This window comes from Vulpes vulpes, chromosome 5, assembly GCF_048418805.1.
Source record: "Vulpes vulpes isolate BD-2025 chromosome 5, VulVul3, whole genome shotgun sequence".
NCBI lineage: Eukaryota > Metazoa > Chordata > Mammalia > Carnivora > Canidae > Vulpes > Vulpes vulpes.
In genome coordinates, this window is record NC_132784.1 from 125,880,025 (window position 1) to 125,894,247 (window position 14,223).

The 14,223-nt window shown below is 48.9% G+C and overlaps 1 protein-coding gene across 12 annotated transcripts in view; it reads right to left on the reverse strand.

Annotated features, from left to right (window-relative positions):
- The window catches only part of ATXN7L1 (ataxin 7 like 1), a 241,330-nt gene that overhangs the window by 45,924 nt on the left and 181,183 nt on the right, over window positions 1-14,223 (reverse strand). For all 12 annotated transcript variants that reach the window (XM_072759942.1, XM_026006062.2, XM_026006064.2 and 9 more), the window contains one exon: window positions 6,337-6,559. Coding sequence is in view for 9 of the 12 variants with exons in the window: in XM_026006062.2 (XP_025861847.1) it covers window positions 6,337-6,559 (223 nt within the window). In the remaining 3 variants the exon portion in view is untranslated. The remainder of the gene's footprint in view (window positions 1-6,336; window positions 6,560-14,223) is intronic.

Here is a 14,223-nt window from a genome sequence, read left to right on the forward strand (position 1 = left end):
AACAACAGGTTTTCATTGTAGGTGAAACAGCCTTCTATTGGAAGAAGATGCCACCTGGGACTCTTGGATCCAGAGAGAAGAAGTGAATGTCTGGTTTAAAGCTTCGGAGGACAGGCCAGCTCTCCTGATAGGCAGCCGGTGACTTTAGGTTATACCTAATCCCTTATAATTCCAAAAGTCTGAGGGCCCTTAAGAATTACGCTAAATCTACTGGGCCTGGGCTCCCTGAATGAAACGACAAAGCACATCTGTTTACAGCATGGCTTGCTGAATATTTTTAGCCCATTGCTGAGACCTACTGCTCAGAAAACAAGATTCCTTTCAAAATATGACTGCTCACTGACAATGAACCTGGTCACCCAGGAGCTCTGATGGAGATGTACGGCGAGACTCCTGTTGTTCTCATGCCTGCTAACACAGCGCCCCGCTCTGCAGCCCATGGATCTAGGAGCCATTTTGATCTCCAAGTCTTACTGTTGAAGAAATACATTTCACAAGTCCACAGCTGCCACGGATTGTGACTCCCCTGAGGGGTCTGGGCAAAGTTAACTGAAAACCTTCTGGAAAGGATTCATCCTTCTAGATGCCATTAGGAGCGGTTTGGGGCACCTGGGTGGCTCAGTCGGTTGAGCATCTGCCTCTGGCTTGGGTCGTGACCCCGGGGTCCTGGGATCGAGCCCCACATGGGGCTCTCTGCTTTCCTCTTCCCTCTGCTCCTCCCCCTGCTTGTGCTCTCTCTCTCTCTATTAAATAAATAAACAAAACCTTTATAAAACAAACAAACAGGTGTTCAAAGCTTCTGTGGAGGAAATGACTGCAGAAAAGGTAGCAACAGCCAGAGAACTAGGGTGAGAAGTGGCCAAATGTTGCAATCTCATGATAGAACTTAAATGGATGAGGAGGCGCTCCTGATGGATGAACAAAGTGGTTTCCTGAGATGGAACCTACTTCTGGAGAAGATGCTGTGAAGTCTGTGGGAATGACCAAAAGATCGAGAACATGACAGAAACCTTGTGGACAAAGCAGTGGCCGGGGTTGAGAGGATGGACTCCAGTTTTGAAAGGGCAAAACGCTATCGAGCAGCCTCGCACGCTGCAGAGAAATCCTTCTTGAAGGGAAGAGTCAACCAATGTGGCAAACTTCATTGTTGTCTAACTTTAAAGAATTGCCACAGCCACCCCGACCTTCAGCACCTGCCACCCAGATCAGTCAGCAGCTGTCAACATCGAGGCAAGAGCCTCCACCAGCAAAAACATTATAACTTGCTGAAAGCTCAGATGATAGTTAGAACTTTTCATAGCACTAAGGTATTTTTAGGGGCACCTGGGTGGCTCAGTGGTTGAGCGTCTGCCTTCGGCTCAGGTTGTGGCCCTGGGGGCCCAGGATCGAGTCCTGCATTGGGCTCCCTGCATGAAGCCTGCTTCTCCCTCTGCCTGTGTCTCTGCCTCTCTCTTTGTGTCTCATGAATAAATAAATAAAATCTTAAAAAAATGCATTTTTTAAAAAAAAATGCATTTTTAAATTAAGGTGTATACGCTGTTTTTTTAAAAGATGTAATGCTGGGCAGCCCAGGTGGCTCAGCAGTTTAGCGCCGCCTTCAGCCCAGGGCGTGATCCTGGAGACCCGGGATCGAGTCCCATGTCGGGCTCCCTACGTGGCACCTGCTTCTCCCTCTGCCTCTGCTTCTCTCTCTCTCTCTCCAAGTCTCTCATGAATAAATAAAATAGTAAAAAAAGACGTTAATGCTGTTGCACATACAGACTTAACAGACTATAGAGTGCACACATAACTTTTATATGCACTGGGAAACCAAAAAATTCATGGGACTTGCTTTATTGTGATACTGGCTTTATTGCGGTGGTCTGGACTGCAGTCTGCAATATCCCTGGAAGCATCTACACTTCCTTCTCCACTGACTTGCCAGCTGAATTCATCCTCTCCTTCCCATCCTAAACTCTGGCCTTTTCTATCCTCTTCCTGAGAAAGCAGCAGGACCGGTCATCCAGTTGTCCAGTTGCCTGGAACATCAGCAGGATCCTGGTCTTCTCTCGTAGCGTGAGCCCTGCGTGCAATGAACACTGAAGTCCTGTGGCATTCCCCCTGCTAATATTTCTCCCACCCGGCCCCTTCTCCCCCCTAATATTTCTGCCCACGACTGCTACCTGCATACAGGATGTGGCCACACCTCACCGGGCTTATGCAAAAACACGCTCACTGTTCTTGCTGCTTTCCAGGTGGCACCTCAAGCCATCCTATACCCATCCATGTGCCTTTACTCAATTTAACACTTAATAAGTACCTACGGTCATACTATCTGCCGATTCTGTAACGAGGCCTGAGGACATGTAGGCCCCCTCACGTCCCCTGTGGCATCTTTGTGCAAGATAGAAAAAGGCCTGGATACAGCCCTGTCCCAGATACATCTGTGCAAGATAGAAAAAGGCCTGGATACATCCCATCCATGTTGGCATGGCGCTCTACCATCACACAAGGCTGCTCCTTTTTTATTTTTTTTTTTTAGGGGTGGGTGGGTGGGAGGGGCAGGGGAAGGAGAATCTTAGGCAGGCTCCACACCCAGGGCCGAGCTTGACATGGGGCTCAATCTCACCACCCTGAGATCATGACTTGAGCCGAAATCAAGAGACGGATGCTCAACTGACTGAGCCACCCAGGCGCCCCTGAAAGCTGCTCCTTTAACAGCTCCGTGAAGTTTTCAGGATGAAGTCCAAGTCCCTGAACTTAGCACACAGAGTGGAACTTGATAATATGGCCCTGCCCACCTCCCCAGTATCCTCTCCCACCTCTCCCCACATGCAAATACGCCTGTGCATTCTGTTCCCTTTCTTTGCCTGGGACTCTCTTCCCACTTTCTTTAAAAAAAAAAAGTTAAAAAAAAAAAACTGTGGTAAAATATATATAACATAACATTTGCCATTCGAATCCAGCTTTCTTTCTCTAGATTATTCCTACTTATCCTTCAAACTCAGCTCAAGTGTGACCCCTTCTGAAAAACCTTTCCTGAGTCCTCAGACTGGGGTAGGTGCCCATCTCTTGAGCTACCAATATCTTAGCTCTTATCACATGGTAGTCTGTGTTAGCTCACATCTCTTCTTAGTACAGACTCTCTAAGAGTCTGCGTCTTATTTAATCTTGAGTCCCCAAGGCTGCAATGAACAGTTGCATGGGTTATGCACTGCACTAGGATGCCTGGTTGAGGAAGTGATGAAGACCATTCATTAGCTGACCGTGCACTCTGGGACAGGGCTGTATCCAGGCCTTTTTCTATCTTGCACAAAGATGCCACAGGGGACATGAGGGGGCCTACATGTCCTCAGGCCTCGTTACAGAATTGGCAGATAGTATGACCGTAGGTACTTATTAAGTGTTAAATTGAGTAAAGGCACATGGATGGGTGTTCTAGGCAAAGGTACCAGAGGAAGACACAGTGGGGAAGCCAGGGTAATGGGATGGTACTGGAGGGTTGGATTAGGGGGTTCGGAGCCAGTTTGTAGAGGGTCTCTTATGTCGGGCTGAGGGCCTCTCAGTCCAGTAGGCAACGAGGAACCTTTGAGAATTCGGGGGATGACTGTGACTTAGAATCACAAACTAGTCAGGCTTGAGAATGAGGCCCAGAGAAGTGAAGTGACTTGTTCAAGCACACATGGAAAGCTCGTGGCTGAGTCTGACTTGAGGCTGGCTCTTTCACAGTGCTCTCAGGGGAAGCGCCCCAGAGCCAAGGCGCAGCCCTCCGAGTCTCCAGGGGAAGCCTGCCCAGCCTTCCCGACACGGCCCTGGTGGTGGAGGGCAGGGGGCCCTCAGCCTGGCTGGTGGCAGGGCAGAGAGGCAGAGGCGCCCCGTCCCTCTGCAGATCCACCTCCTTGAAGGTGGGCAGATCACCTGCTGGCTTCCCACTCTTCTCACAAGGTGAGTGCTCTAGTTTCTGGAGCCTCTTTTTTTTTTTTTTTTTTTTTTTTAAGATTTCATTTATTTATCTGACAGAGAGGAAATGAGAGCACAAGCAGGGGGAGGGTCAGAGGGAGAGGGAGAAGCAGACCCCCCGCTGAGCAGGGAGCCCAACGCAGGACTCGATCCCAGGACCCTGAGATCATGGCCTGAGCCCAAGGCAGCTGCTTAACCGACTGTGCCCCCCAGGCGCCCCCTGGAACCTCTTTTTTCATAAGAAGGACTTGCCTCCTTGCAATCCTTTGGGCTGCTCTCCTCTGGGTCCTGGCTAACGTTTGCAGACTCTGCTAGAACAGAACCGCCCAGCTCTGGCTCACAGCAGTCTGCATGAGCGTGTTGGAGTTGGTCTGAAAGCAGCGCGGGGGCCGATCTAACCCAGGGGTCCCCTCAGGGCTGGGACCACGTCTATTGTCTGTCATCCGCTGTGCTCACGCTATGATCTTCCAGGACCCTGATTCTCCTCTGGCTCATTCCTCACAAGCCCCTTGGCGGGCCCTCCCCCTCTGGTTTCTCAGGACCTCATGTCTGGACCCTGAAGAAATGACTTTATCCTTCTCTGTTTTCAACTTCATCTCTCTAGTTCTGCAGAGAGATTGGACTTCTCAACCTGTAGCACCAGTTGAGGAGCTCAGTCCTTTGGTGCCCATAACGATGATGATGATGATGATGGTAACATTATCACCATGTATTTATCGAATGTGTGCTCTGCTCCAGACATTGCTCTTGCTGCTTTTAATATATATTTTTTAAAGATTTATTTATTTATGATAGACATAGAGAGAGAGAGAGAGAGAGAGGCAGAGACACAGGCAGAAGGCAAAGCAAGCTCCATGCCGGGAGCCCCATGTGGGACTCGATTCCGGGACTCCAGGATCACGCCCTGGGCCAAAGGCAGGCGCTAAACCGCTGAGCCACCCAGGGATCCCTCTTGCTGCTTTTATAAAAATTAGTTCACCTGACCCTCACAACAATTCCACAGGGGAGAGCTAGCATTAGGCCCATTTTACAGATGAGGAAAATTGAGGCACACCAGATTGAGCAACTTGCCCAGAGTCAGCCAGCTGACGTCTGTACTCGGGCAGTGCGCCAGAGCGTGCGCTCACCTGGAGACGCCTGATACTGCCCGGGCAAACAAGCTGGCAGGCACTCTCCGAGGTCACTGATAAAAGGGAGCCTCTCACTCTGAGCAACCAGGTGCGGAGGCCACCAACCGTCACACTCAGGCTGGGTCTTCCCTAACCCGCTACATTCTCCTACAGGATGGACCTGAGATCCGAACAAGCAGAGAGAACAAAGCTGGCCCAGCAAGCCCACCTGTATGACAGGTAGCTACCCCCCCCCCCCCACAGCTGTGTCTAAACCTTCCCACTCTAGCACAAGAGGCTCTCTAATGGATCTGGTGTAATTAGCTCCTTACAAAGTCATCATAATTTCCAGGGAGCAGTGACAAACTAATTGATGGATGCTTTTAATCCACAGCTTTACTAGGTATGAACTTAAGTGTAATTAACTATCATTCATTAACAGAACACTTTTTCTCTTTAAATATATAAATTAGGCAGGCTCCACGCTTGTCCCTTGTCCGCCTTCGTGACGTCTGCAAGAGAAGGCTAGAGACTCCGTAACTCGCCAGTCCCTAAGTGCTCCACGTTAGGGCTGTCAGCACTTGAAGACATTCACCTTCTCTTCCTGTCCTCCTTTTCAGTCTGGCTTCCTATCTGTCCGCTCCACAGGTAACCTTTGCTGACTTTTGGGTAAAGACTGAGATTAAAAAAAAAAAAAAAAAAAAGAACACAAAGCCTCTGATTCTCCAAGGTCACCTGCAACCTGTCCTCTCCCACCACATCAAAGGGGTGACATTCTCTTTGGATTTCCTCTTTTCCTCCGAGGCTCAGCTCCCACTATCTGCCTCTGTGGGTAGCTGGTAGAGGAGTGGAGGCCCAGCTGCTCTCCGCAGAGCGGCTCGGTGGGGGGGCCTGCCTCCCAGGGCCTCACTCCCCGCTGGGCAAACTGTGCTTTGGATTATTTACATCAGTGCTTCTCTTCACTGGGGCAGAAAATTGAGAGATGACCACATAACTGAGGAATATTTCTCTGTCACCCTGTTCGATGACACGACTTGGCTCAGCTCTCGGGAACAGAAGAGCTTCCCCCCTATTCAGGCACACGGCGCTTTAAAGGCCTGCGTTCCCTCTAGGGGTTTGGGTTTCTCACCCCATCATTGTCATGGTTTTCTGTCCCTGCCCTCCTCATTCCCCAAATTCCTGGACGTGATGCCCAGGAACAAAGCCAGAGGGTAAACACCGTTTCCTGTGGTGACAGGGACAAGCAGGGAGGACACACAGCTGCGGGCTGCCAGTGCCCGACACTCACCATGGTTTGTCCCTTGATCCTTTTGCAGAAAAGACCGTGTGCTGTTTGCTGCTGGAGGTAAGTAGATTGTCTTTGGGCGTTTTGAATGGCTTTGAGGTGCTGCTGGCAGAGTTCTGGCCGCTGAGACAGGCTTTTGTTTTCACCTGTACTAATGACGTCCTGGAATTGGAGGGTGGAGATGCTGGCGAGGGAGAAGGTCTACACATTGAACCGTGTCTTCTCTCTGCAGAGGAAGAAAGAATAGAATTCAGCACATCACCTGAAGCGAGTGAGACCCACACACTCACGCATCCTCAAATACACGTGTTTATCTTGCAGTGTCCTCGGCACCCCTGAAGCCCCAGTTCTGGCTACGATTTTGTCTGGATCTCTGCTCCTATCCCACCAACGAGGAATGATTACATTCTGAATCCCTGTATTAAATGGCATGAGAAAACTACTGCCTCGGTGAGAACAGGAGGCACTCAGCAGGCTCTCCTTCGGCAAAACTACTTCCCCACGACTAGCAGAGGGGCCACCAGGCATTACCGGAACACAGTGGGATAACCACACAGCCAAAGTCATCCCCAGGCAGCTAGCTACTCCGAGGCCACAAGGTCCCTCAGGGCAGTGCGTAGGGTGGGAATCTCAAGAGAACAAATAGGAAATTCTAGAACCTGACCCCCCACCCCATCCCCAGCAGGAGCACTAGTCAGAAGGACCAGAAGGGCTGAATGAAAGGGTCTTTGAATGCCAGGAAATGGCCCGTCCACATGCCACTGTGGCCTCTCCAGGGCTCACTGAGGTCCGGGGCCAGGCTGCTAGGCCAGGGACTGTAGGAGCCTATCGATGCTCAGGCGAGAAGTCACAGATGTAGGCCTCGGTTTAGGTGGATGGGCACAGCTTCTTGAGGTTCTACAGAAAATACCAGAGCTCTGAGCAGTCATGCCTCACGTGGTCAGCCCCTGTGGTCGCGACTCAATGGACAGACAGGATGACAATGCTCACCAGGACAACAGGTGCATGATGATGTAAGGTTCTTAACTGTGATGGGGTAACAGATTTGATCCAAGCTAAGGATCCACTCTCAAAAAAAAAAATGCACTTTACACACACAAAAACTTTGTACGCAAGTACAGGAAGGAATCGTGGACCCCCAAAAAACAAAGGCTCTGAAATTCGAAGTCCCCTCTGGCTCTCTGGTGCCTACGACAGGATCCCACATACAGTCAGTCCTTCGTTTATGCCTTGAATCAATAAATGAAATAATATCAAATGTCCTGATGGGGGGCACCTGGCTGGCTCAGTCTGTAGAGCATTTGACTTTTTTTTTTTAGATTATTTATTTATTTATTCATGACAGACACAGAGAGAGAGAGAGAGAGAGAGAGAGAGAGGCAGAAACACAGGCAGAGGGAGAAGCAGGCTCCATGCTGGGAGCCCGATGTGGGACTCAAACCCGGGTCTCCAGGATCGCGCCCTGGTCCGAAGGTGGCGCTAAACCGCTGAGCCACCCAGGCGTCCCAGCATCTGACTCTTGATCACGGTGTTGTAAGTTCGAGTCCCACACTGGGTGTAGAGATTACTTAAAAATAAAATCTCCCCCCACCCCAAAAATGTCCTGATGGGAAGAACTGGAGATCACAAATCTGGAAATCTGGATTGAATATGATAACGGACAAGGTAGGAGGCAAAGATCGCAGGCCACACTGTCCCTCCATCTCCAAGCTGGGTGTCAGGCTTTTCTCATTAGTGAGACATTTGTGGCAGTTATTCCAGGCACCCTGCCCTGGGAGAAGCAAGCCAGAGTAACCTGGCTGTCAGGAATGGGACTTTGGGGTTTCTCTGGGTTCGTTCATACCAATGGGCTGCCAAGTTGTGTCAAAGCAGATTGGCTCTGGTCCTCTTTCTAAGACTTTATTATTTATTTAAGAAAGAGAGACAGAGGGAGAGGGAGAAGGAAAGAGAGAGAGAGAATGTAGAAGCTAGGAAAGAGGCAGAAGCAGACTCCCCGCTGAGCAGGGAGCCCCACATGGGGCTTGATCCGGGCACCCTGGGATCACCACCTGAACTGAAGGCAGACACTTACCCGACTGAGCCACCCAGGTGCCCTGGGAAAGTAGATTTTTGAGGACCGTCTGGTGGTTGGGTACTTTGGCCTGACCAGTGCTCATAGGTTGCCTACACTGAATAACTTTCCTGGGTGATTTTCCTTCATTGAGTCAGAGCAGAATGTTGCAGACGTGCTCAGTTCCCAGAACCATCCTGCTGCAGGTTTTAAAATCCAAGGAGTGGGATCCCTGGGTGGCTCAGTGGTTTAGCGCCTGCCTTCAGCCCAGGATGTGATCCTGGGGTCCTGGGATGGAGTCCCACGTCAGACTCCCTGCATGGAGCCTGCTTCTCCCTCTGCCTGTGTCTCTGCCTCTCTCTCTCTCTGTGTCTCTCATGAATAAATAATAAAATAAAATCTTAAAAAATAAAATAAAATCCAAGGGCTGGTCCCAGGGCACCTGCTTTGATGTAGTGGGAGAGCCCTGGGCTGCGAGCCAGAGATCTAGGCTCCAACTCCAGCCACGCCACGGCATTGGGCTTATGGCCTGGAGTTCACCACTTACACTTTCTCAGTTTCCATGTCTTTATCTGCAAATGAAGAGGGTCCCTGGGTGGCTTCTAAGGTCTCTTGCCTCTCCATTACCATAAATACAAGGCGTACTTACACCAGGGCCTTCTCTCCTCATCCCTCACGATTCCCGAATATTACGGCAGTCACTGCGGCTGAAGTATTGAGATATTTTACTCAGGCAGGATCTTCCTTGGAGGAATTCATCCTTTGTGAAATTGTACTGGCCTTTACAACCCCTGTGAGGCAGGCAGGAAGCAGCCAGGCGTCTCCACCCTCCGCACGGCTGACTGGCCAAAGAAGACCCAGGGCGGCGAGGTGACTCCCCAAGGTCAGGGCCAGTGGCTACACGAGGCATGGGCCTCTGGGCCGTGTGCAGGGGCCTAGCCGTTTCTCAGGAAGACAGGAAATGGGGTGTACTGTGACCAAGATTCGAAGCCAGGAAATTAGGAAGCGCAGGACTTAGAAGCACGGAAGGTCAGAGCTGGATTGAAAGTCAGCTGGCCCGATCTCCTCGCTGATAGATGAGGTTGGAGGGGTGATCGGTCACCAGCCTGCAGGGCCGGGCTAGTCGGGGGCAATGCCAACACCAGAACCAAGTCTTCTCACTTCAAACCCCTAGTACTTGCTACCCTTCCCAAGCGTCTGGCTTAGCAATTTTCTTTTTTGGCAGTGGTTTCCAGAACGAAAATAAGATTTTGATGTTTACCACTACTGTTTTGAAATTTCCTTCATTTACTCACTTGCTTATCGCTTGCTCAAGCTGACACAGTGGGTAGGGGGAAAGGATGTGCAGAAATAGTCCTCAGCTCTGGCGGAGAGGTAAGCTTTGATAATGAAGAGGACTTTTGTTTGGCTAAACCAAGAGTTAAAAATAATAGAAGTAAACAAATACCATATGATCTCACTCATATGTGGAATTTAAGAAACAAAACAAACGAACAAAGTAAAAAAAAAAAGAGACAAACCGAAAAACAGACTCTTGACTAGAGAAAACAAACTGGTGGTTGCCAGAGGGGAGGTGGGTGGGGGGAAGGGTGAAATAGTGATGGGGTTTAAGATTAAGAGCACACTTCTCACCAAGCACCTGGGGGGCTTATTGGGTTAAGCCTCTGATGCTTGATTTCAGCTCAGTCGTGATCTCTGGGTCCTGAGATCCAGCCCTGCATAGGGCTCCATGCTGGACGTGGATTCTGCTTAAGATTCTCTCTCTCTCCCTCTCCCTCTGCTCCCCATCCCACTCATACTCTCTCTCTCTCTTAAAAAAAAAAAAAAAGTATATTTGTCGTGAAGGAGTAAGGTACAGAATTGCTGAATCACTATATTGTGTACCTGAAACTAATACAACACTGTATGTTAACTATACTGGAATCATAGTTCTTACATAACAACAATAATAATACAGGTAAAGATAAATCACAAGGAAGGGTATCAATAAAGACAAAATTAATGAGCCAGACCAATGATTCTAAAATCACCTACTCATGGAATCCTATTTAGTGACCCAGCCAACACATTCCAGGGCTAAATTCACAGAAAAAAAAATTAAATCAACAGATATGTTTTCTTCTTGGTTTTTAGTTCCATAAATTCTTCTTAAATGACCAATCAGAAGAACAAGTTGGGGGAATCCCTGGGTGGTTCAGTAGGTGAGCGTCTGCCTTTGGCCCAGGGCATGATCCTGGAGTCCCGGGATCTAGTCCCACATTGGGCTCCCTGCGTGGAGCCTGCTTCTCTCTGTGACTCTCATGAATAAATAAATAAAATCTTTAAAAAAAAAAAGAACAAGTTGGATATGAGAATACTCATCAAAACTTGAAGATAGCACTTCACCCTTAATCTTTTTTATTAATGTGTGATTTTGCATTGTGATAAACAGATTAAAGCAGTATTTCCTATTTGAACTGTTCCTTATCAAACTGAAGGAAGTCTATCACTACTTCAAGGTATCCCACAAAGAGACCTGTACTCCTGTCCCCTGGGCTCTGAGAACAAGTGAGGCAGCCACCTGGTGCAGGCGAGGAAAGCCTATGTACGAATTTTAAGTGGGGAACCCGGGTCACAGTGATCAGAGCTTCCCTTAGGAGGTGAGCTTCACACTTCACTCGGCGAAGCTTTTGAAAATGGGTAGAACTGATGTCCTGGGTAGCATGGACTAAGTAGATTTTTCAGAAAGATCCAATTCCTATTCAATCTGTGTTTCTCTAGTCTGGGAAGACCCGCCTGTAGATAACTCACATGGTTTTCTCTTTTGGTGGAGAGGTGGGTGGGCTAGTGATAGGAGCAGACAAGGTCTTAGTTTCTTGTAAAAAGATATTGCTGTGTAGGCGCAATGTCCCTGGGTAGAGTGTTCCAGATTTATATTACAGTCATTCTGACACAAGTCCTCACATACTCTGGGCTTATTTTTTTTCTGTTTTGGTCAAGGGACAGCCTAAGGTAGATCCTTATAGTTATTCTTATTCCAACTGCCCTGCCCTGCCCTGGAAGAGTTTATAGAACACTATTTTTTACTCACTATTAAAATATTTTATAGACTTAAAAAGATTTTTTTTTCTAGAAAAAAAAAAAGAGCCTTTCTCTCCACTTTTTCTTTCTTTGTTAATGTAAGTAGATGCATGAGCAAAACTGTAATCAATCGATATTTTGGACTATTCTTTTTCAACTAACATTATTCTATTCATACATTACTGATTCCCGTATACTAGTCATTTTAAATGGTTAGGTAATATTCAATCATTGCCCTATATTATTTAGCCACTCTCTTACTATCTACTTACTGGTTTTTTTTTTTTTTACAGTTTATTTAAAAAGTGTTTTAGGATTCTTTCTCTTTTTTTAAAAAAAGATTTTATTTATTTGAAAGAGAAAGAGAGGGGGAGAGAGAGCGAGTGAGCACAAGCTGAAGATAAGTGTGAGCGCAAGTGGTGGGGGGGCGCTGAGGGAGGGGGAGAAGCAGACTCTCCACTGAGCAGGGAGCCTGATGTGGGATGAGGCGCTAGATCCCAGGACCCGGGGATCATGACCCAAGCTGAAGGCAGATGCATAAGCGAATAAACCACTCAGGTACCCCTAGGATTGTATCTCTGACGGGCAGTTCCCAAAGTGAAAGACTGCAACGGTTTATGGCTCTTACAATTTTTCTCCAGACAGAAAGACCAAACCAATGTATTGTGCTAACGCTATATATGAGTACCCCTTACCTACTCAAAATCAGTGTGAGAACACCCATGTGGAATTAAGTGTCGAGGGCAACCTCAGTGATTGATCTTGGATCAGCAGCCTCTGGTCTCACCCCTCCATCCCCTGACCAACACTACTAATAATTTATTAAGAAAGTCCCATGTATCAGGCACTCGACTAAACACTTGATTTCCCTTATAGCATTTCATTGTTACAATATCCTAAGAGAGGTACCATTAACAGCTCAATGCTACAGATGAAAAAACTGAGGTTTGGAGATACATCCGAACCCGTGGTCTGAGCTCTACCACCTTGCAATCCTGGAAGATGCTGTAGAGCGTGAGGGGAGCCTGGAATTGCGCTCAGGACCCCCCACCCTTCCCCGCCCACTGTGTGGACGTTCCAGCAGGGCACCCCGGCTTCCTTAGGGAGAGGAAAGAGATGCCTTTTAGGTCACGGTCACCAGCCCCACGCCACAGCCTGAGACCCCAGCCTCAAGGAGTTGGGACTCCAGGACCAAAGAAATGAAAAACCAAGTCCTTTTACTAAATATTTTGCATTTCTGCCATAGGAAGTCGAGCCCGTGGCCTCGGCAGCTGGCTGTTCTAAGACTACCTGCTTCACCATACATGTCTTAACCATCCTGGTGTGACTCCAGCACGCAGAGCTGGAGACCAGCTGAGTGGGGGGCCTGCAGACGCCGCCTCCCAGCATTCTGAAAATCTCTGGCAGGAGTGGGGAGTCTGGTGTCTCTACAATCCTCTCCCCTTGCCAAATCCACCAGGTCCTGGGGCAATTCCATTTGAGTAAAAATTTGGACCTCCTCTACTCCATGCTTATTCACTGGGATATTTTCATACTCACATCATCAATATCCTGCACCAAAAACCTCAGTGCAGATGCCTCATGAATGGCTGAGCCCGCCACTGACGCCCAGTTGTGGTCCTCTGCCCCAGCTTTTGTAAGGATTTGTCCAGAATTCTCCAATATAGTATTTAGGGGACCCATCCCCTCCCAACAGCCCCGCAGTCACCTGTGGCCCACCACGGTTGTATAGGCTCGCTCAGGCTTAGGCCAGTGTCTGGCTTTCTCATTTGACAGCGTGGACTGTCTTTCGGCCCCCACCTCTGAGGGCAAGTGTTTGGCAAACCATTAGCTGGGCTCTGTTTTATCAATGGATTCCATCTGCAGTCGTGGCCACAGTCGGGATGCCTTCCATAAAGGACAACCCTGAATTCCAAGGGACCTTCTTCTAAAAGAAAACTGGGGCTGGGAGGGGAAGGGTACTGCACCGACTCCGGCCTGGGGAACTGCAACCACTCAGCAAGGCAGGTAATCCCCAGGTTACAGCTGTGAACACGGAGGCAGACGGCGTTTGAGAAACCGGTCTGAAGTCACAAGGCTATTCAGGGGAAGAGCAGGGGCTAGAATCTGAGCTTGTGGTCTCATTTGCCACAATTGTAGTTAGACACTAAATATAGTGCCGTGGTGGTTAGAGGAGGCATATTGAATCAGCCTTTCTCAGCAGGGGACGGAATGAAGACGCGGTAAAGTCAAGCGACGGTGGTGGCAGAGCTGTGCCAAGCAGCTCCGATGCCAGGAGTGCTGTGGGCTCCTCTAGAATGCCTACTCCCTCCTCAGGCCGGAGCACCTCTTTAAACGATACCAGGGCCTGAGTGGCTGTAGAAGTGCTCCTTAAGGCACGGGTGTCTGCCACCAATTAGCTTATACTAGGTCTTCTTTACCCTCTTCACCTCCTACCCACTGCCAGGCAACAGGCGCCGTCTGGAGCATTTTGATAAATGCCACTATGGGCTGGTGGCCCATGCCAGCTCTGTTCTCAAATCCCTCTGGGCCCTACTTTGGTTTCTCGGTCATCTGGTCACTCTCTCCATTCATTCAGTTAGAAGGAGAGACAGCATTCTTGAGTGCCTCTGTGTCAGGCGCTGTACAAGCTACTTTTACACTTCTCAGCTCAAGTAGCCTACCCAGCAGCCCTACAAAGTAGATGCTGTTAGCCTCCTTGTTATAGATGGGGAAATGAAAGCTTAGCGAGATTATGAAACAAGACCGGGGTTATGCAGACCTCGGCATTTGGGAGGAGA